Below are 24,084 nucleotides of genomic sequence, written 5' to 3'. Positions count from 1 at the left end.
TTTTTTCTCTTGCGATAAGTAAAATCATTCCAAAAACCATGGCAATGGACGTTGGTAGGTTTATGTACTATATCCCAGCCACTGCACTAGCCATTATTATTAATCGAAGGAGATGTATGTGTGTTTTCCAAGCATTAATGGTAAGGAACGACCCTTATTATACTTGAGAGCGGCACATATGAGGTGTTTCTGGGTGTTTCTCCCTCATATCTGTTTCAAGGTCTTGATTGTGGCATTTATTTGAGGTTTAGAATCCATTATTCCTGTAATTCTTTTGTCTTATATGAATTTAATAAAGAGCTCTGTCTCGTATTCCGTCCAAACATACCGCGTCATCTACGTCAGGTGACCTGTAAATGCGCAAAAACTGTTTCCATTGCAGGTTTGCAAAATATTTCTTTTTTGAATTGCCTGAAAAACCATCTCATGTGCAGATGGACTGCAGATGAAATTTAGCCCTGTGGCTAATTCTGGGACCGTTTTTTTACTGTCCATTGTCCCTGTCAAATAAAATAAAATGAAAAAATGAAATGAAATGTGAGCGTAAAAACTTTTTTGCGATAAATGGGAGATTTTGAAAAAATTTACGCGTTTCCATTGGCCGTATTTTCAATTCGCAATCTCAATTTGTGCAATTTGAAGGGTAATGGAAACGCGGCTATAGACGCGGATCTCACACGCGCCTCACTCTCTCACAAGTCACAACTCTTTACGTTAATCATAAGACTGCTCTTATGTTATGAAGATACTCAACAAAAAGACATTTTGGCATAATTGTGTGTGTTATTGTCCGATCAAGCGCGAAAGAGAACTGTATTCTGGCGTGCTGCTGTCTTGTGCACACGCACAATAGTAGTGCAAGTCTTTCTGTGTGTCACAGTCAGGACATTAACAGGCAGCGTGCTCTTTTTTGTCTTGTCGTGCATGAATGGTTTAAAAGCATTTGCACAGATAAGAGCGGGATCATGTAACACTAGCCAAAGGATGACAAAAATTCCTACACACCTGAGTATCTCCAGCTGACAGTTTGGGTTCTTCAGTCCATCAGAGAGTAGCTTCACTCCTGAATCCTGCAGGTCATTGTTACTCAGATCCAGCTCTCTCAGGACAGAGTTTGAGGATTTGAGAGATGATGACACAATTTCACAGCACTGAGCAGTGAGGTTACAGCCGGCAAGACTGAAAGAGAGTAAAACAATTTTACTGTGAGTGCAAAATCTGTAACAGTGAAAATACACATCATTCAAGTAATGTAAAAAGATAATAAGTTCATAATGTAAAAAAAAAAAAAACACAAGTTAATAAGTACAAATAACTCACAGGGCTTTTCTGCAGTTGATCACAGCTGGTATCAGTCTTCTTCTACCCTCATCTGATGTGTTGTATGTCTTGAGGTCCAGCTTATCCAGCACCTCCTCTGACATCTGAAGCATGTAGGCGATTGTTGAGCAGTGAGCAGGAGAGAGTTTCTTCTCTGAGTGTTTGTCTGATTTCACAAACTCCTGAATCTCTCTGGACAGAGTCTGATCTTTCACTTCCAGCAGACAGAGGAACAGATTGATGGATCTTTCAGTGGAGAGACCATGTCCATCTTTGATTTTCTCATTAATGTACTGTGTGGTTCTCCTGATGCTCTCTGAGCTGTTCTCTGTGTGTGTCAGTAGATCCTGTAAGAGTCTCTGATTGGACTCCAGTGAGACACCCAGCAGGAACCGCAGGAACAGATCCAGCTGTCCATTCTCAGTCTCAAGAGCTTTATCTACTGCTCCTCTAAGCAAATTATGCATTGACTCAAAAACCTTAAGGGTCTCCACAGTGCTAATTAAATAGCAGTAAAACACATGGAAAGCAGCGAGAAACTCCTGAATGCTCAGATGAATGAAGCTGTAGACTTTCCTCTGATAAATCACTGATTCCTCCTTGAAGATCTCAGTGCAAATCCCAGAATACATTGAGGCATCAGTGACGTCTATGCCGCTCTCAATCAGGTCCTCCTCATAGAACATCACATTGCCCTTCATCAGCTGTTTGAAAGCCACTTCAGCAAGTTTCACAATCACTTCTCTGTTGGACTGCAGGAGTTTCTCTGGATCTCTCTCTTCATACTTCTGATTCCTCATGTTGATCTGAATCAGCAGGAAGTGGATGTACATTTCAGTCAGAGTTTGAGGGATTTCTGCACTCAGATCTTCTTCCAGGAGCTTTTGAAGCACAGTGGATGAGATCCAGCAGAAGACGGGTATGTGGCACATGATGTTGAGGCTTCTTGCTCTTCTGATGTGAGAGATGATTCTGCTGGCTTGACGCTCATCACTGATTCTCTTCCTGAAATATTCCTCCTTCTGAGGCTCATTGAATCCCTGAATCTCTGTCAGACGGTGGATGTATTTGGAGGGGATCTGATTGGCTGCTGCTGGTCTGGAGGTGATCCAGATGTGAGCAGAGGGAAGCAGATCTCCTTTCATGAGGTTTGACATCAAAACACCCACTGATGAAGTCTCAGTCACAGAAACTTTTTGAGCCTCTGAAAAACTCAGTGTGATTCTGCTTTCATCCAGACCATCAAAGATAAACACAACTTTACACTCCTCATAAATCTTTGAGTCCAGATCTTGAAGTTCAGGATGAAAGTCCAGCAGAAGTTTGTGAAGACTGTACTGATGATCTCGGATCAAGTTCAGCTCTCGAAATGGAAGCACAAACATGAAATCTACATCCTGATTGGCTTCTCCCTCGGCCCAGTCCAGAATGAACTTCTGCACAGAGACGGTTTTCCCGATTCCAGCGATGCCTTTAGTAAGAACAGTCTTGATTTGGTCTTTCTCCTCACATCCTGGTTCAGGTGAGGCTTTAAAGATGTCATTGCAGTAGATTTGAGTGTCTTGTGAGTGTTGTGTTCTGGCTGTTTTCTCCATCTGTAAAACCTCATGTTCTTCATTCACTCCTTCTCTCTCTCCCTCTATGATGTAGAGCTGTGTGTAGATCCTGTTCAGGAGGGTTTCATTCTCTTGGAGTTTGTTTCCCTCAAATAATCTCTCATACTTGTTTTTCATGCTGGTTTTGAGCCGGTCTTTGACTCTCTGTAGTTTATCACTCACTGGTTTCTGTAAGTTTGCAGTCTTCTCCAGCAGGGCTGCTTCTGCATTGTGTTGCCTAGGTTCAGAAGTCACTGCTCCATTAATAAATTTAGGGGGTCGAGTAAGGGATATCTCATTCTTCATAGACACACATCTGGGTTCTGGTGATGCTCCTCTTAGACTCCTGATTATAATCAGCATATACAGAAAAACAAAATCACACTATTTCTTTTGTCTTGGTTTCTGGTTAAGTTATTTAAAGTCAGTTGCTTGTATCAAGTGACTCACCTTAAGTCAGAGGTCACTGCTCCATCACTGACTGCAGGGGGCTGAGTTTTAGATTGGCTACTCTTCATAGAAACACAGCTGGGTTCTGGAGATGCTCCTCTTAGACTCCTCCTGGTTATAATCAGCGTATACAGAAAAGCAAAATAACAATTTTTTTTTGTCTTGGTTTCTGGTTAAGTTATTTAAAGTCAGTTGCTTGTATCAAGTGACTCACCTTAAGTCAGAGGTCACTGGTCCATCACTGAGTGCAGGGGGCTGAGTTTTAGATTGGCTACTCTTCATAGAAACACAGCTGGGTTCTGGAGATGCTCCTCTTAGACTCCTCCTTGTTATAATCAGCGTATACAGAAAAGCAAAATAACACTATTTCTTTTGTCTTGGTTTCTGGTTAAGTTATTTAAAGTCAGTTCCTTGTATCAAGTGACTAACCTTAAGTCAGAGGTCACTACAGATTCAGATTTTACAGATTCTGTTCCCTGTGTTCTCTTCTCCTCTCTTTCCTTATGGATACTCATTTTGAGGCAGTTCTGCTTTTCTTGTCCTCCATTAAAGCAAGTAAAATTACTCCTGCAAACACATTTATGACCTAACATCAGTGGTTAAAGTGGGATTTGGCAGGTGGGGGAACCCTCAAATTTTGTGTTGGTGCAATAGGGAAAAATGACTCGCCATGGGACAACATATTGAGTATCGTGGTATAGCAATACTTTTTGGGACAAGATTGTCACTGTGGCACCAAGTATCACAATACTTATTTAATACTTATTTTAATGTTTTTATTTTGGTCCATCTACATCTACACTGACGATACTATGTAAAAATAGCTGAAGACCACAATATGGAACACAACCTTGTTTTTCACAATGTAAATTTAAACATAAAAATGGGAAGTCCAAAACTGACAGAAATGTGCGGTAGTTAGGGGGGTTCGGGGGCACGCTCCCCCAAGAAAATATGGATTTCTCTGACCAACATATGTGCAATTTAGGGCTTTTGAAGGCCAAAATTTTTTTGATAAGAAATAGCTTTAAAACTTTGTCATTAGATTATTTGTCAATACCTGCTCTCTCCTCATCTTCATCTTTCTTTTTCTCTCAGTTTCCTTCTTCCCTAATTCTTCCCCTCCCAAAGCTGAACTTTGACTGATAGTCTTTTCATTTTCGTCTGTGTCAGTGAAGAAAGTAATCATAGGCTCAACTGATGTTTATATGTTTTATGAATCATTTTCTGAGACAAGTTAATTTACTCAAGGCTACCAGGAAAGCTGTAGCCTAAGTCAGTATTGCCAATAGGAACCTTCTACAAGCTTTGGAATTTGAAAACGTCTGTTTTTAAATGTTAAAAGTAATTTTAAATAATACAAATTATAGTCTACGTATAACGAAGTTGGTGGAATTGGAAGACGTTCCCCTAAGTATCATGCGCTGTGGAAACGCGTCAAAGCATTCTCAGGTATAAATATAATATTAGGGTTGGGTATCGTCCAAAAAAATTTCGATACCAATACCGATACCTTGATTTCGATCCCGGTTCCAAACAATACTTTTTTCGATACCAATTTTATGAAATCCATTTGAACAAGATTACATAACACCTCAAAAAAACTTTGGTTTTATTTTTTCAGTTTGACTCATGCTCCTTAGCCAGTGCACAAGGAACACATTTCTTTTTATAAAGAGCTCATGCTCACCAAAGATGAATTTGTTTGATACAGTAAAACTTGTAACATTATTTGAATATATTTCAAAATGTAATTTATTCCTGTGATGTCAAAGCTGAATTTTCAAAATCATTACTTTTTTAAACAGTAACAGAAAACAGTTTGCTGCTTAATATTTTGGAAACTATGATAACATTTTTTTCATGATTCTTTGATGAATAAAAATTTCAAAAGAACAGCATTTATTTGAAACAGAAATCTTTTGTAACATTAAACATGTTTTAAGGTCATTTTTGATCACTTTAATGCATCCAATACTCAAAAAAAATTCTGACTAACCAACACATTTTTGAACAGCAGTGGACATTCAGTAGGTTATTATTGCAATATAAACAGTATGGTATTTCTTCATTTACCAGTCGAAGGCGAAGCAACTTTCTGCTCTTATGTTTACTCCTTGCACTGTCAAGGTCTTCATCATATTTGTCGTGGTACCGGTCTTTGCAGCAATTAATTTACCGCAAATACTGCATCGCGCTGTTGGCATCGAGCCTGGAGAAATGTACCCACACTTTTGATCGACTTTTCCACATCTTTAGGGTATTTTTTGTGTGTGTGTGTGTGTGTGTTCGCGTCTCATATGAGTATGTGCGCGGAGAGTTTGTGTGTGTGCTCGAGTCTCAATTGAGTATGTGCGCGAGTTTGTGTGTGTGCTCGCGTCTCATATGAGTATGTGCGTGGAGAGTCCTGTGCGAATCGTGTGTGTAGAGTTTGCGTGTATGTGCGCGGAGAGTTCCGCGAGTCTTGTGTGTGTAGAGTTGTTTGCGTGTATGTGCGTGAGCGACTTTAGGTGTGTCGTTGTGCATTTCATATGTATTTGTTTGAGCACTGACGTTGACGAGTTAACCCCTTAGGTATCGAAATCTGGTACCGAAAAACAAGTCATTTTTCGATACTCGATAGTATCGAGGCAATTCGGTCGGTACCTAAAAAGTATCGAACTCGGTACCCAGCCCTATATAATATATAATATAATAATAAATAATAAAATATATTACAAGGGAAAACAAATGTCCGGCGAATATCGAACCCAAAACTTACTTTACTGCGCTCAACCACCGTGAGTGCAATCACACACTGTAGTCGCTGGCGTTCAGCGGGGAGGGGAGGCGTGAACCGGTGCAGATGCACTCAAATCAGACAGGAGAACCGTGACTGAGAACGTAACGTTGGGAAGCGTGTTTGTGAAGGCGCGGCCAGGCGGTGATATTCAGTTTTGATTTGATGAATGATGAGAATCATTGAATTTGATGAGAATGATAAATTGATTTGAATCTATTTATTTATTAATTTATCTGAGGTGCCGGAACGCAGTTCCGGACCGTTCCGGCCCACTTTAACCCCTGCCTAACATCACTCAGTGACAGTTACATTTTGTTTTGATGGTTGCCTTTAGCCATTCTGTTGACTGTAAGTAACGTTACACCTACATGATAGTAGAATAAGTTGACATGTACACGTTCAAGCCTTAGTGCTCAATTATGATTTATTTCTCAGATCAGATTTTTTTGTTTTGTTTGAATGATGTGGAGAAATAAAACCAATTACTTGTAACAATCCGTAAAAAAAAAAAAAAAAGTGTCAAATGGTGATTTCATATCAGACATAAATACAGGATGAATCTCCTGTAAGAATTGAGAAATTAGGAAATGCCGGACAGTCTGTTTGAAGAGCGACCAGACCCTGAGAGGACAAAGGACCTCTCTGGAAATTAGCATTTAAACTCACCATTTGTGAGGCAAAGTCTCACCTCAGAACACATCTCTCCCCCTCTTCCTCACTCCCCCTCTCACATGCTGAGACCACATGTAAATCACCCAAGAAAATGTATAGTTAAATGTGAATGATTATCACAGAGTATTTTTCATGTTTGGTATCATTTAAAGGTGCTCTAAGCGATGCCGGGAGTCGTAACTTCTTGTTGACATTCGAATTGTTGTCAAACAAAACGGAGGCTAGCTAGACCCTCCCTCATCCCGTCTCCTCCCTCCTCCCCTCCCTTCCGGCATAAAGGAAAGTCAAAGCAAACAAAGTTAAGTTTTACTGATACTTCATTCAATGTGTAATGTCGCCAAGTTAGATAAATGCTTTTATATATTGCAGAACAGAATGCAGAAAAAGAGAAACATTATCTTAAAATCGTTTCGCCACCTGAGGTTATAACTATAGCTCCCATACAAGGACGCAATAATAGCAAGATAACGTTAGCTTCGCGTTTCCCAGTGAGCATAAACAACAGCGGCGTCGTAAACAAATTTAGTCAAAGTTGTCAATAGCCTATAAATAAACATTCAAATTCATAACAAACAGTGGGTGAAAACAATCATTCACAAAAATTGTCGCCCTACTGTGAATTTGCTTGATCATTTACAACAGAGATTGATCGCTAGCTGCTAGAAACATATATGTTGTATTCACCAAAGTTAACGCTGACTGCATAGTTCTAGCTAATTACATCCTTGTGTTGGTTTGGCGAACACGTCAATTTAGAAAGAAAAATGGATTTACCTGTTCTGCAAAAACAGAGCAACTGAATGTCGGATTGGAAGCCCTTCTGCCGGCGGAGTTCTCGCCACCTTTCGAGGGTTTTTCCGATGTAAATTCGGTACTTTGCGCGTTCCTTATCCTTGTCCCTCTGCTTTGCAATTTGTTCATCGGAACGTCGTCTCTTTGGTCGTGTGTCGGCCATAATTCAAACTTCCCTCTTCATGCTTCTCTCTCTCTCCTCCACACACCCCCCTTCATGTGTACGCGCACTAACCCCCCAAACCCCACCCTCAAATACTTCTTGTCGGTTAATGGCTGGATCACTGTTTGTTGTGTTTCGTGGTGCGGGTGAGCCCAGTTTGTTTTTCTTGCCGTTTGTGGAGCTTGTGGTGTCTAGAGAGGCCGTGTTTTTTTACAGTGAGTTCAGGGGACAGGCAGCTAGCGGATAGTGAGGAGATGTTTGCTGGATGTGACAAAAAATGTTTTGGCCTAAAAAACGCGTGACATCACTTAGAGCACCTTTAAAATGTCTCACGTGCGACTGGTACAAATGTCTAATTTCTAAATAAGTAAAACAAAAGGTAATAAGGTTTTTAAGAGTTTAAAGATTACTGACATACAAAGAAAGGTGATCTCCTGGCAAATGGTCACCCCCCCGTCACCCCCCCTGATTTAAAACATTTTTGTTCATTTGTGTTCCGTGGAAAATAGCATTCGACGAATCTGTCGCCGCATCTGCTGGAAAGCCAGGTAAAATTATTTGCGTGCACTCGCATGTCCTCAGTTTATAAGCCCTTTATTGTGGGATTTTTTTCAGTCTCTTTTTTCAGACGGCATATATCCAGCTTTATTTTCCACTGTGTCGTAACAACAACAACAACAACAACAACAACGTCCTTTGTGTTTGCCAAGACAGGGTCATTCGAAAAACACTCTCAAAAACAACTGCAAAACCATAAATAACAATAACCAAGAATTTATAATCTAAACGAAACATTTCTAGCTGTTGTATATAAATGTACTTACAAGGAAGAATTCTCCCGCTGTTACAGCCAACTTCCTTGTCAAACTACCTGTGTGCGTTGCTTGCTTTCGTCTGACCTGTTCTTCCGGTTCCACCTGCTTTAGAATCAAGGCTTTAGAACTCACACAAACATTTCAGAAACACACTTTTATTTACTACACACACACACACTCACAAACACACACATTCACTCACAGTATCACACACACACACACACACACAAACACTCTCTCTCTCTCTCTCTCTCACACACACACACACACACACACACACACTCTCGCACTCACAAACATTGAGTTTAATGTTTGTAAAATAAAGCATTATTTTACAAACTATTCAGTATGAATTGATTTAATAAATGACCTTCCATTTACAGATGTAGAATTATGTGTGCTTCGCTTGTTTTGTTTTAATGTCATCAGAACCGTAATATATGAATGAATATTGAGCATATGACTAGAGATATACATCCCTAAAAACACCAAACCACTAATATAGCTGTATTTCTGATAACTCTTAGTTATCATGTTATTTTCTTTATAATGAGAGAAATCTAAATGTACGAATAAATGTACAGCTTTTATCACACATCTCTTATATGTTTATTTGACGTATACGAGAATAACTATGACTGAGTATTGTGTTCATTCATTGACATCATGTTTAGTGTGAACATCTCCCTCTAGTGTCGCACGTCATCATCACATTCTCAGGTGAGTTGCTGCTGATTCTACTGTACATGAACATATTTCTCACATTCAGTGAAACGTGAAGTAACTGAACATGCACTAAAAACGAAAACTCAATTTAACGAGATGGTTCTCCCTGCAGAACACGAGATCCAGGGGGCGAGGTTTGATCTAGATCCAACTCCTCCCACTTTATTCACTTTGCTTCACCAGATGAACCAGCGAAGTTGCAGCCCACAATTTTAACAGTAAGTTGCAACATATAAGTGTGTTGTGTGCATGATGTAGTGCAGTGTAGTGTGAAAGGATGAGAGTGATTTATCATTTAATTCTATGTGAAAATTCTAATTTTGAATGTCCTGTGGCTGAGTTCACTGGATACACATCCATCCATTTTGAATGTGCATCAATCAAGACAAAGAACATTTTTCCATGAATGGTCCTGCATAATCAACATGCAATCTTTGCCATGGTTTGCAATGGATACAATGGGGCTACAGCCGACACATTCCTATGTTCTTGGCACATACAACAGGTTTTAACCAACCTTTCGACATACTGATCTAACTTGGGCCACCACACATAACTTCAGGCCAAAGCTTTCCAATCTATCGACAATGGGAATGATTACTCGGGGGCCCCCAGAGCACACAACCATCCTGTACACTTAATTAATCTTTTATTGATGTGAATGGTTCAAACTCTGCTCCAATTAATTCATGCAGGGATCCTCATTGTCTGTCCTTGCCAGGCTTGTAGATGATGTTGTATTTATATGCTCTTAGTGACAGCCCATCGCTGGATCCTAGGAGATGACATTTTGGGGAACTGATTTTAACTCGATTTTAACAAGGGTTTATGGTCTGTAACGATGGTAAACTTCCAACCATACAAATAATTATGAAAGCGTTGTAAGCTGAACATTACGGCCAACCCTTCCTTGTCCAACTGCGAATAATTCCACTCAGCTTGATTTAACGTCTGTGATATAAATCCAATGGGTCTTTCACAACCGTCAGACATCATGCGTAAGAACTGCACGTAGGCCTTGAGGGCAAGCATCACATGAAAAATACCTTGCAGTACATCTTTGCCTTTGTTGCATAAGGAACTGGTCTGGCTTTGAAAAATCTGGGGACAGACTCCTGGTCCATATAAATCTTTGCTGGTGGATCTTTTAAATCACCCAATTCCTCTTTAAACACTTCTACATGTTGGCTAAGAACTTTGGATTGAATTTTCCACTCCTTGAATCTTATGTATGGCCTTCCATTTCACGCCCAACTCCTTAATCCACCCTCTGCCCGATAAATTGGGTCCTTTTCCGGGTACTACTACTACTGGTAACTCCTTCACTGTTCCTGTGTGTCTGACTTCCACCTGAGCTGAACCTAACACTGTTAAAGCTTGGCCAGTATAGGTTTTTAACTTTTTTGTTGTTTTATGGTTTCCCCATAATTTGGAAAACATTTACCCATTCATTACAGTCACACCACAGCCTGTATCCACTTCAAGAGATACGTTTGACTCATTAATAGCCAATGTGATAGTCAGTGGAGCCACCTGTGGAATCTCTCGGTGTCTTTCTAACTGTGATCTGTAAAAATACCCTCTTCATCAGATGCTCACATAACACGATCTCTGTCCTCCTCTGGCCACAACTCTCTTGCGTCTTTCTCCCTCTGATGGAACTTTTTGATCTGCATACTTTAATCATGTGTCCTTGTTTCCCACATTTGTGACATTTCTCAGAAGCAACTTTGCACTCATTGTCCAAATGTTGCACACTTCCACATCTGTAACCTGCTCTACTTTTACTATCTTCTTGCTTTACTGATGTTTTATGCACTCTCATTGAAATGGATATTTCTGAGCGTTGAGTTTGCAAATTCTTCACATCCTTATTGGCCGTTTCAAATGCTTTCAATTGCTTTAAATGCCTTTTCAAATGTTAAATCTGCTTCTGCCAACAGTCTACATTGAATACGGTCATCATTTATGCCACATTCCAGTCTATAGCGAAGCATCTCTGTCAATTTTTCTCAATAATTACAATCATGAGCCAATTTTCTCAAATACTGCCACATACTCAAGTACAGTTTCCACCTGATTCTCATGAATTGAAATTAAACTGCTGTACAATTTCACTGGGTTTTGGGTTGAAATGCTCTTTTAGCAATTTCATTATTGTCTTTGTTCCTGGTTTAACTGGGCTCAATACATATCGACTGAATGTTTGACTTCCTACAGTGCTCAACAAGCTTTTTGCTTGTCTGCTTCTGTAATATCATTTGCCTTGAAGAAATGTTGCAAAATTTAACAATATTCTTCCCAAGAATGAGATTGACTATCAAATGGTGTGATGGTTCCTACCATGTTGCCCATCTTCTTTTCCAAAGTTCCAACTCTGGATTCAACGACAGATTCCGCTTCCTCACCTTTCAAAAACTTAATTCCTCTTCAAAAACGTCTTTTGTTTGCTTTCATTCTCTTCACCAAAATGTAATAACTTGAAAGAGACAGATCTGTACAAAATGTTTCATTTTACTCAGGGGATTCAGCAGCAAACAGGACACTTGATAACATCACAGGTGGATTACATATGCACACATAACAGGTTCTTCTTTGCTACTTTTTAGGCCAGGTCGAATGGCATTAGATTGCCCCCTACAGGTCGATATACAAAAGCTCACTCTACAACACCCTCCAATGTTGGTGTGTTATTCTGTAAGAGATTAGTCAGTGTGCTTACGATCTGCTCCCCATGTGGTTTCCCTTATGTTTCACTGTTTTCAGTGTATGATTCACCTTGTGTTTTAATTTTTTTTTCTATTTCATTGTGCTGTTAGAGATGCTTTTATTGTGTTATACTATACTATACTTTATGCTTCTATACTTTAGTCACATTCAGTTTTATAATAATATGCATAATCAGTGGTGGAAAAACTACACATATTTTCTACTTCAAATAGAAAGAGAACTTGATTTAATATTAATCAACTAAAGGAGAAGTACTTACTTATTAATCTACTAATGTATTTGAAGTCAAAGTGCATGTGGACTACTGAGAGGGGTAAAGGATCAGCCAATCAAAGAATAAACTTATTTTTATTAAATATGTATTCTTACATGTAACAAGGAATTACAGGCTTTTCAGGAAAGTTTTTGTTTGTTGTTATAATGTTTTGGAGTAAAAGCAAATGTTTCTCCAAATGAAAATATTCGAATAAAATACTTGGTTATTGCCCACCACTGAACGTCATTGTAGGAGCACATTGAAATAATGTACTTCATAATGAACTAATGTTTCACACAGTATAGATTCATAAAAATATCTTGTTGTGTATAAACATTGATATGAATATTAGACAGTTTTTATTTCGCTGTTTCTGTTCCTGCGTAATTTAAGCTGTTTAAAGAAAGTTTACCATGCTCTCCTGTCGTGCTCACAAACCACGCCAACGTTAACATGGGACATTCGTTTCAATTGATAATTAAACTGGTCAACACATTTAAGTAAAAAATGTAAGTATTTTCTTTGCAACAATGGTGTTTCATAGGCAGATATGTGTTTGTAATGTACTGTCACTTAACAAACGATACCATATCTTGGTTTTGCCAGTAGCTAAAGTTTGCATCGTCCTTTACTTTTTTAACAATCTGCTTGTACTGCATCTGAGCACCCAAGACTGTCTGACTGTAACCTACAGTATGCATCTATATCCTCTGCCCTGGACTTTAAGTAGCATAAGCTATATGGTCATGAAGTTAAGTTATGCAGTCATTAATACATGCATTGTTAGCATTTGCAACTGTTTTAAGAAGTTTATATCAGTTTGATCTGCTCTGAATGTCTGTGTGAAAGGCTTGTTCTAACCTCTTGTTTTTGTTCCACCTGAATAAAGCTAATGTTTTAGGTTGGTCCTGATAAAATTCACCCTTGGAGTAAGAAAAAGGAAAGTTCTTTGCAAAGGCTTGTTTGGAAACATGAAAGGTGTGTGATTATGCCAGAAGACTCCAGGGATGTTCAGATGAGAAGATTTATCCTGGATTTATCACTGATCTAAAAATCAACATTTGACACTTTATTAAGAATTAAGAACAGAGCATTTCAAATGTTTAGTTTTATTTTTCCACATCATTCAGATAACAGTAGAACATAACTCTCTGTTTGAAACAATTCTGGACTTATCAGGCACTGTAACCTATTAGAAATTACATCGACTGATTTTACATTAATGTGTTACCGTATTGCAGATTATGCTCAGAGTTAGGTCCTTGACCAAGTGTCTGTCATTTGGATGTGTGGAAAACAATTTATCCTCAATAAACTTTCTCAATGTTAATTTTCCACACCATACGCTGGCCTCTCTTTAGACCAGCGGTTTAGGAAAATGTGTTGTGTTTCCAGGGAAGGCATGACCTGATATAATGTAGAGCTTAAATGCAATAATAATATTATTAAACTTTATTTTACATAGCACATTTAAAGCAGCTTCTCAAGGCAATTTACACAATAAAAATACAAAGAGAAAAATAAATAAAATTTAAATAAAAATTAAAAATACACAGATAGAAATACAAAGCGTACAAAAAACTAAAGAACACACTGTAATACAAATAATTAAAACCATTAGGTATTTTAATTCTTTGTTTGGATTTAAAAATGCTTAGATTTAGTGCATCTTTAATATGAGAAGGAAGTGCGTTTCAGAGTCTAGGAGCAAAGGACGAGAAAGCCCTGTCCTCTACAAACGTGTGTGTGGAACAGCCAAAAGTCCAGCTTGAGAAGAGCGCAAATGACAAATCAATGTGAATGAATAATTTGCTGTTTTTTTAAATCAAAATTATATATGTTTTTATAATATGAATACTATACCTTGTCACTGATAAGTCCCTGATTGACTAATCACAATGAAAATATGACTCATAACTTAATCACATAAGACAGCCATGACTTTTATATGCTATTTATAGCATCATCAAATTGCAACTGTTTTAATCTTTATAGTCTCAAACGATAATGTTCAAAGTTAATTTGAAGATCTTTCCATTCTGTAGAACACAGTTTAAAGGGTTAGTTCACCCAAAAATTAAAATTCTGTCAGTAATTACTCACCCTCATGTTGTTCCAACCGCGTAAGACCTTCGTTCATCTTCGGAACACAAATTAAGCTATTTTTGATGAAATCTGAGCCATGTTTCACTCCTCCATAGGCTTCTATGTGACCGAAACTTGCTGGCCCAGAAAAGTTATTAAAGAGATCGTTAATATAGTCCAAGTGACTCCAGTGGCTCAATCTTAAGTATATCAAGCGACGAGAATACTTTTTGTGCGCAAAAACAAACAAAAATAACGACTTTATTCCACTATTCATTTCCTTCTCTCTGGACCTCTAGTTGGTTCGCGTAGTGTTTTTGCGCAGCGCGTCTGTGTTACACGTCACCACGTAGGCTCACTATTGGCCGACGCCGGTCATGTGTGTGTTGCGTGATGACGTGCAACACAGACGCGCAGCGCAAAAACACTACGAGGCCCAGAGAGAAGGAAATGAAAAGCGGAATAAAGTCGTTATTTTTGTTTGTTTTTGCGCACAAAAAGTATTCTCGTCGCATGATAAACTTAATGTAGTGCCACTGTAGTTACTTGGACTATTTTAACGATGTTTTAATAACTATTCTGGGCCGGTGAGTTTCGGTCACACTGGAAGCCTATGGAGGAGTCAAAATTCTGTCAGATTTCATCAAAAATATCTTAATTTGTGTTCCGAAGATGAACGAAAGACTTACATGGTTGGAACAACATGAGGGTGAGTAATTACTGACAGAATTTTCATTTTTGGGTGAACTAACCCTTTAATGTCCATCGCAATGGGCATCAGGTCTTGAAAGATATAGCAGGAACCCTAATGACTTAGTGTGCCAGGTTGTGAAATTTGTGCAAGCATTAAAAGCTTAAATACTGAGCTACAAATTCTAATCTTAATGTTTAATGAACATTAATGTGTATTACTTATTAAAATGATTTTATTTGTCTTCAAAGTGACTATAAACTCATTAGTTTTAGTAATTTAGTTTTTCATTGGCTTTTGTGAGAGACAGACACAGTGAAGAGGTTTATGCTGATAATGAATCCACCACACACACACACTGATGATGCCTTGCTAGTTTTACACTGCTAATTTTTTAGACTTCAGATCATGACAACATTTGTTCTACATTATTATAGCACTGCTTATTGTTACAGTACTTGGCTTATTTTCAAAATCATCAAGAGTAGTTCACATACTGTAAATGTTCAAACTCTTGTTCATAATTATGTTTGAAATATGATGAATTTTATGTTTCTCAGTACTGTTGTATAGTGGACATGATAACGAATAACGAATAAAAAATGTCTCATTTTTCTCATTTATACATTTGAGAAGAGAAAATATCAATAGGATGTCTATATATATATATATATATATATATATATATATATATATATATATATATATATTTTACTCAGTGTAGAAAAAATCTGGTCTGAAGGGGATATGCTCCTGAAATTACCAATTTTTTTTTAATTTTTTATTATTTGCTATGACTAGAGGTGCAAATTTACAAAAGTATGACTTGATGAAGAAGACATGTTTGTCCTTTAATTCATATTTGTTATTTTATTATTGACTATACATATTTTTAGACGTTCATTTTTCACAACCTGTTTTTCTAAATGTTTACATGTACAACATTTTGCTTTTATTTATTTCTGTAGTTGAATTAGTGTCATGAAACTTTTTCCTAAATGGAAAATATAGAAAGCCTGTTCTGTTGTTAAATTTGACACAGAGACACAGATGAGCCATAAACCCCGATCCCAGCATAGAGGGGTTCAGTGAACGTGGTGTTGATTGTGTAGAAGTGTGTGAGTGTGAGTGTGTCAGAGACGCTGTAGAAGGATAGAATGCCGGCCGACACGTCCACATACACTCCTACTCTATTAGACAGTGGTGAAGGGGCTGGTATGTTTCTGCTCTCATTATTGTGCCAGACAGCATATACATTACCAGTGCAGAAAAGACACCATGATTTGTCATTGAATCCAAACTTACAGACAGTCCCTTCTTTCCTACTGATTCCTTTATAGGCCACTGCTATACGAGCCCAAGTCCCCCGTTCAACCTCCCAGTAACAGCGTCCAGTCAGACTCTCTTGACACAGAACCTGAGGAATATCAGCAAATCTCTCTGGATGATCAAGATACGGCTGATGCTCTTCCACATATGTGATCTTTCTGTTCCCCGACAGGATGACTTGAGTGTTTGCTGTGTTTGGATCCAGTGTGAGATCACAGGCATCTGAAGACAAGAAGAGAGATCAAATCTGTTTATAAATCTAATTTGTTTTCATTAAATGTTCGAGAGTGTGTCAGAGAAAGAACCTACATTTTCGTAGTCCTGGTTTGATCCTCAAAGGCCCTCCATAATCAAAACTAGAAAGACACACAAACATACATAATCAAATAAACATAGACTCTTCTGTACATCCAGTTGGTATTGTGGATCATTCACTGCAACATTTAACCTGATTCTCATGTTTAAGTATCTGTTATCGTGACGTGTTTGACAAATAAAGTATCCTACTGACATGGTTTAAAGCTATTGTTATCTAATTTATGATCTTCAAACATCTTAAACACACACATGTAGACCAGGGAAATCAAAATTTTCTTATGGGAACCCCTTAGCTAACTCTATTTTGTGACCTCTGTAATTAGCAAAACTTGTGTACAGCCCTGATCATTTCTATTACTTTCCAGTAAATTATGCAATCTGAGGAGCTTTGCGTAGTCTCTTGTCTCACTATACTGCTCTCTTTTCAGCCAGAGCAACAGAGGGAGCTGACGGACAGAAGACTGAAGTTTTAATGTAATTAATGACATATGCAGATGTATTGAAAAATATGGACTTCAAGAAATCCTTTATCATCAGAGGCACAGGGACAATACGGATGTATAGACGTGCAGGGATGATGAATTTTTCTAGGAAACTCCTAGAGAAGTTAGGATCATCCTGTTGAAGATCACCCCTCGACAAAATGCTAAAAGCATTTTCCTAATGGCTTTTGGATTATTGCTGAAAATACCCTTACAAGAAGTATACTTCAAGACAGTTCATTTTATAAAGTATACTGGTCAAGTATATTTTAAGTATACTTTGTGTAGTAAGTATACTAATGTCTATGTACTAGTAGTAAACTTGTAAGTGTACTATTTCAATACTGCTTGAGACTAAATTGGCCCAATATAGTATATAAAAAGTATTGGATTAAGTGTACTATAAGTGTGTAAGGCCCGCCTACCGGTCCAATGGCGATTTCCAATAGAGTGGCTGAAGGTTTCTGTGCGTTCGGTCTTTTCAGCGTGGCAAAGTAATTTAATTCCAATTAAACTTTCATCTGACTCCATTTTATTATGACCTCGAATTTAGGTTAGAGGGCCAATTGATTATTGGTCATTTGTATAATAGTTTAGCTACATTTGATTATTCTATTTAACTCTGTTGAAATTATGCTAATTCATCATGCCATATTGTGCCAGAACTCCCACCACACACCAGCTTATTGGTGGAGAGGAGACAGAGTGATGAAGCAAATGAGTATATATGGGGATGATTAGAAGGCCATGTGTAGACAGAGGCCACTGGGCAAATTTTTAACGACCACAGAGAGCCAGGACCTCGGTTTAACGTCTCATCCGAAGGACAGTGCTTTTTGACCATATAGTGTCTGCTGGCCAATCTAAATAGGGTGAGCCTCAACCTCTGATTATTGTAATATTATTCTAATAAGTGTACGTGGGAAACCATGGGATGATTGTACAGAGTTGCCATTAGAAGTTAGTCAGCTTATTTCTATGGTAATGGTCGTGACCTCTGGTTAGATATACTTTTACAGAAGTTAAGTGTGCACAGATTTATTGGGACTACATTACATATTTTAAAAAATGAAGGCACATGCCTTATATGAGTCTTAACTGCTACACATACTTGAGTAATTGCAGTTTGTAGTTCACATGGTCCCGTTGTTCAGAGAGAAGCTGGACTCCTGATTGTCCTGGGTGATTGTAGCTCAGATCCAGCTCTCTCAGGTGTGAGGGGTTTGAACTCAGAGCTGAAGACACATAACCACAGCCTTCCTCTGTCACCATACAGCCAGACAACCTACAGACACACAATCAGATCATCTACAGACACACATCAACAGACAGATCATTTACAGATACACATCAACAGACACATTGTAAAAAAAATATTGATGTACTTATCTTTATGTACTCTTACATTGTATTTACATAGAATTTTAAGTATTTTTTAACTTGACAAATTTATAGGTACTTGAATTTATAGTTTAGTAGGAATTACTTTATGAAAGTAAGGTGAACTTTAAGTTTTCACTACCAAAGTTCACTCTAAAAACTTTGTTTTAAAGTTTTTTTTCTTTATTCAACTTAACTTTTTGAGTTCTAATTTCCCCTGACTCAATTAAGTTGCATTTACTGAAACTAAAAACATTTTTCTTAAAGCGCAGATCATCTGAATACTTATTTTTTTTGTCATTTAACGGTAAAAGATGATGAATGATAATGCTATGAAAAAAACATGTTAATTGGTTAAAGTCATGTTTCTTTACTACACACGGGGAAGATCTAACATTTTATGTCATTTTACAGTAAAAGTCAATGAAATATATCGATTTTGTAAGTACATTGTAAAAAAAATTACCGGAGTATTTACTGTATTTTACCATAAAATATTGTAGCAATATTTTAGGTTTAATGTCATTGAAATTTTATATACAAAAAACTGACAGTTGTGGTTGAAGTAACACCTTAAAAATACAATTATTCAATACTTCATGTTTTATGGCATTGAAATAACGGTAAAAACTGGCAGCTGTGGGTGCCAGTACTTTACCATAAAAAATATAGTATTACATACCAATTTGTCATTATTTCTTTCATTCAAAAGTTCTTATTGCGAATTAACAGAGGTTTAGATTATGTTTTTTATGTTTCTGAGAAACAAGCATAGAGCTGATGGCTTTATTATTTTTGTGGATGGTGTTTTATTGTGCGGACTCTCTGGGTTTGTTGTCTAATCCATCGATCATCAGATATAGTAGAAACTTTCTACTACAGTGGAATATCCCTCAGGTCAAGGACAAACCACTGGATCTAGTTCTACCCAGCATGAACTGCTAGACAGATCTATGGTGTTGAGAGAGTAAACCTACTGGTGATTATTCATGCATACCCAGGAAACGCAATAAGAGGGGGAGACCATAAACCTATCCCATTGTATCGGACAGCCCTAAGGAAAAAAATTAAAAAGGTGAAATTGGAGATAAATAAGGCAAAGCTGTGTTATAAAGAAAGGATAGAATGGGAGTTAAAAACTAGTAATTTGGGCTCTGCTTGGGATGGCATGAAAACCAACATTGGTATAAAATACAAAAGAGATTCTAAAGTGGTATTGGATGATTAAAAGTGGTATAAAGATGATTTTCAGCTTGGACAAGCATTTCATTAATTTTATGTAAGGTTTGATACTTATGGTTTTAGGAATAATTTAACTGGTAATAATCCTATTCCATTTACATAACAGGATGTAAATAAGTTGTTTAAGTATTCAAAATCCAGGAAAAGGGTCCTGATAATATTGCGGGTCGGGTGCTTATCTCCTGTGCAGAGCAATTGGGACCTATTTTTTATTATATTTTTCAAATGTCTCTAATTCAACAGAAGGTGCTGACTTTATTGAAAACCTCTACAGTCACACTTTTATTTGTTTATTTCTCATCCACCTTTAATATGAAACAACCTCACATTTTAGTAGAGAAGCTTTTGAGCTTTGGTTTTGATTTTAGTATCATTGGATGGATCCTTCTGATAGTTTCAAGGATATCAAAGTCCACTAATGAGGGAGGCTCCTAAACTATGGAATAGCCTTCCTGATAATGTCCGGGGCTCAGACTCACTCTCCCAGTTTAAATCTAGATTAAAGACACAGCTCTTTAGCCAAGCATTCATATTATGCATCTCCTACCCTTATTCAGTTATATCAGATCAAATGCACATGGTTATCCTTGATTAATGTTATGAACAGCAGCTACACTAATCATTTTCTATTTGCTTCTCTGTTTTATCACGGGATGCCCATCCTGAGGTAACTAGAGAGTATGTCAGCTCCAGTTTGGACCAGCCTATTGTGAAGACTACAGATGCCCAACACATATGAAGAGACGGCCAACTGCGAAGACTTCAGATGATGCAAACTCTAAATCAACATGCACCAATGCAAAACATTTTCTAAATGTCATAATCATTTGAGTGACATACACAAAAAAGTAAAGACTCATAACTCCAAAACTATAGCAAGGAGAGTCAAAATGTAGGTATCGTTGGATAGAAAACGTTTTAACATTTTCTTGGGAAAAATCATTACATTTGGACATTCTAATGCTGAGAAACTGTTGATAAAAGACCAAAAATGAAAAACTATATTTGATTTTAATTTGCTACATGTGGGACAATGGATTTTATGTGTTGTGACTCTGTGAGGAATATCTCGTACTGGACACAATGGATTGTGGATTTTGGAATCACTTTGGAATCACACATCGTGTGAATCTGCTGTAAATAATGATGTGCTATTTACAACGATCAGAGCATGTTTCATGTTTCATATATTTCATTATATAATATATATGGATTTTGCGAGGCTTCACGTACAAAAACTTGTTAAATTTTAGACATCAGTAGCAGTATTTGTATCGGTGATTCTTACACAAACTTTGCCATTAAACAAATATTTAAAATACAGGCTACTGTATTTTAGGTGATTAATCCCGATTAATTACAGAAAAAAAATGCATTAGTTAATTAGTTACATTTTTTATTCGATTGACAGCACTAGTAAAAACATTACATAGATCTGACTTATAGTCTGTTTATTTTGAGAATTTTACAATATTAGTACTAAACTAAACATTCTAACTTTATTATATTAAGTACTTTGCATCCAAGAAATCAAAAACCAAATATAGAAATCTTTTGTTACTAAAAATGATTCCCTCTTATTTACCTCAGTATCTCCAGCTGACAGTTTGGACTCTTTAGTCCATCCGAGAGCAGCTTCACTCCTGAATCACGCAGGTCATTGTTACTCAGATCCAACTCTCTCAGGACACAGTTTGAGGATTGTAGAGCTGATGTCAAACTTTCACAAGACTTAGCAGTGAGATTACAGCCAGCAAGACTGAAAGAGAATAAAATACATGCTAATTAAATTCCTAATTTTAATTCTGGTATTTCAATAATAACAGTTTTACTCATGCAAAAGATGTTCGAAAAATATACTCAAGATGCAATACTTGGCAAAACAACAGAAACTTTATTTGGTTTTAGAAAGGACTTGTCACTATAAGACATAATTAAACACGCACAGAGCTTCTGTGCAGTTGATCACGGCTGGTATCAGTCTTCTTCTACCCTCATCTGATGTGTTGTATTTCTTGAGGTCCAGCTTATCCAGCACCTCCTCTGACATCTGAAGCATGTAGGCGATTGTTGAGCAGTGAGCAGGAGAGAGTTTATTCTCTGAGTGTTTGTCTGATTTCACAAACTCCTGAATCTCTCTGGACAGAGTCTGATCTTTCACTTCCAACAGACAGAGGAACAGATTGATGGATCTTTCAGTGGAGAGTCCATGTCCATCTTTGATCTTCTCTTTAATGTACTGTGTGGTTCTCCTGATGCTCTCCGAGCTGTTCTCTGTTGATGTCAGTAGATCCTGTAAGAGTCTTTGATTGGACTCCAGTGAGACGCCCAACAGGAACCGCAGGAATAGATCCAGGTGTCCATTCTCACTCTCAATGGATTTATCTGTTGCATCCCTATGCAGATTATGCACTACATCACAAAACTGCAATGTATTTTTCATTACATAATGGTAAAACACATAGAAAGCAGCAAGAAACTCCTGGACGCTCAGATGAATGAAGCTGTAGACTTTCCTCTGATGAATCACAGATTCCTCCTTAAAGATCTCAGTGCAAATCCCAGAATACACTGAGGCACCAGTGACGTCTATGCCGCTCTCAATCAGGTCCTCCTCATAGAACATCACATTGCCCTTCATCAGCTGATTGAAAGCCACTTCAGCAAGTTTCACAATCACTTCTCTGTTGGACTGCAGGAGTTTCTCTGGATCTCTCTCTTCATACTTCTGATTACTCATGTTGATCTGAATCAGCAGGAAGTGGATGTACATTTCAGTCAGCGTTTGAGGGATTTCTGCACTCAGATCTTCTTCCAGGAGCTTCTGAAGCACAGTGGATGAGATCCAGCAGAAGACGGGTATGTGGCACATGATGTGGAGGCTTCTTGCTCTTCTGATATGTGAAATGATTCTGCTGGCTTGATGCTCGTCACTAATTCTCTTGCTGAAATATTCCTCCTTCTGAGACTCATTGAATCCCTGAATCTCTGTCAGACGGTTGATGTATTTGGAGGGAATCTGATTGGCTGCTGCTGGTCTGGAGGTGATCCAGATGAGAGCCGAGGGAAGAAGCTCTCCTTTAATGAGGTTTGACATCAACACACCCACTGATGAAGTCTCAGTCACATGAGAAACTGTCTGAGCCTCTGAAAACATCAGTGTGATTCTGCTTTCATCCAGACCATCCAAGATGAATACAACTTTACACTCCTCATAAATCTTTGAGTCCAGATCTTGAAGTTCAGGATGAAAGTCCAGCAGAAGGCTGTGAAAACTGTACTGATGATCTCGGATCAAGTTCAGCTCTCGAAATGGAAGCACAAACATGAAATCTACATCCTGATTGGCTTTTCCCTCGGCCCAGTCCAGAATGAACTTCTGCACAGAGACGGTTTTTCCGATTCCAGCGATGCCTTTAGTAAGAACAGTCTTGATTTGGTCTTTCTCCTCGCGTCCTGGTTCAGGAGAGGCTTTAAAGATATCATTGCAGTAGATTGGAGTGTCTTGTGAGTGTTGTATTCTGGCTGTTTTCTCCATCTGTAAAACCTCATGTTCTTCATTCACTCCTTCTCTCTCTCCCTCTATGATGTAAAGCTGTGTGTAGATCCTGTTCAGGAGGGTTTCATTCACCTGTAGTTTTGTTCCCTCAAAAAATCTCTCATACTTGATCTTTATGCTGAATTTGTGCTGGTCTTTAATTGTGTGTAGTTCATCATACATTGGTTGAGGAGAATCCTTCTGCTGATCATCTTTTTCCACATTGCTGAAACAAGAAGAAAAATAAGTGCGTACAGGAGAGGAGGATCCACCACTAACTACAGAGATGCGTAATGTGAAATGATGTGCTTGTTGACTTGCTAAATGAATCAAACCGAAACCAGACATGAGTACACATGAACAATGAATGGAGATGAAAAGCTGCTAATCATTTTATTTTGAGTGGAATGTGTCATGTTGTTTTTGCTGGCCTAATTATCTGCTAATGATATGTCATTTTTTGTAATCAGTACTGATTATGATCTGCTTTTATAGATGTACGTATTGTTAAATGACCTTGTGACATGTTTCTATAGCCCATAACTTACATTTTATGGCTGTATAGTTATTTATAAAACGGTTAGTTCCAGTCCTTGATTCTGATTGGTCAATAGCTGTGTTTTATTCAAGATAAAACATTGCTATGACCGCTTCCTACTACACAACACCCTTAGCAACCACTCTTAGCAATGTAAACATGTGTTTGTTCTCATTGGTA

General features: G+C 37.8%; 2 protein-coding genes across 2 annotated transcripts in view; both read right to left on the bottom strand.

Annotated features, from left to right (window-relative positions):
* Nucleotides 1-24,084, bottom strand: part of LOC311279859 (uncharacterized protein) — a 73,287-nt gene that overhangs the window by 6,987 nt on the left and 42,216 nt on the right. Inside the window, exons 11-13 of the mRNA XM_084391634.1 lie at nucleotides 21,775-23,592; nucleotides 21,414-21,587; nucleotides 18,318-18,491 (exon numbers count right to left, since the gene is read on the bottom strand). Coding sequence (XP_084247760.1) covers nucleotides 18,318-18,491; nucleotides 21,414-21,587; nucleotides 21,775-23,592 — 2,166 coding nt within the window. The remainder of the gene's footprint in view (nucleotides 1-18,317; nucleotides 18,492-21,413; nucleotides 21,588-21,774; nucleotides 23,593-24,084) is intronic.
* LOC311286342 (NLR family CARD domain-containing protein 3-like) lies at nucleotides 1,159-11,790 on the bottom strand. Its single transcript, XM_084402512.1, has 6 exons — nucleotides 11,659-11,790; nucleotides 8,599-8,694; nucleotides 3,795-3,932; nucleotides 3,580-3,687; nucleotides 3,366-3,476; nucleotides 1,159-3,261 (listed from the first exon to the last, which is right to left on the bottom strand). Exons 3-6 carry the CDS (start codon nucleotides 3,878-3,880, stop codon nucleotides 1,317-1,319), a joined length of 2,250 nt encoding a protein of 749 aa, XP_084258638.1. The 5' UTR covers nucleotides 3,881-3,932; nucleotides 8,599-8,694; nucleotides 11,659-11,790; the 3' UTR covers nucleotides 1,159-1,316.

The sequence above is a fragment of the Rutilus rutilus genome (assembly GCF_951802725.1).
Source record: "Rutilus rutilus genome assembly, chromosome: 2".
In the NCBI taxonomy this organism is placed as follows: domain Eukaryota; kingdom Metazoa; phylum Chordata; class Actinopteri; order Cypriniformes; family Leuciscidae; genus Rutilus; species Rutilus rutilus.
Note: the sequence above shows the minus strand (reverse complement) of the source record. Positions and strands in the feature narration are given on the sequence as shown.

Bases quoted from the DNA above. Each gene is read 5' to 3' on its own strand.
- LOC311286342 (XM_084402512.1), bottom strand. From the start codon at position 3,880: ATGAGTATCCATAAGGAAAGAGAGGAGAAGAGAACACAGGGAACAGAA. The intron at 3,477-3,579 runs GTGAGTCACTTG...GATTATAACCAG, and splicing joins CCAGTGACCTCTGACTTAAG to GAGGAGTCTAAGAGGAGCAT. The intron at 3,262-3,365 runs GTGAGTCACTTG...GATTATAATCAG, and splicing joins GCAGTGACCTCTGACTTAAG to GAGTCTAAGAGGAGCATCAC.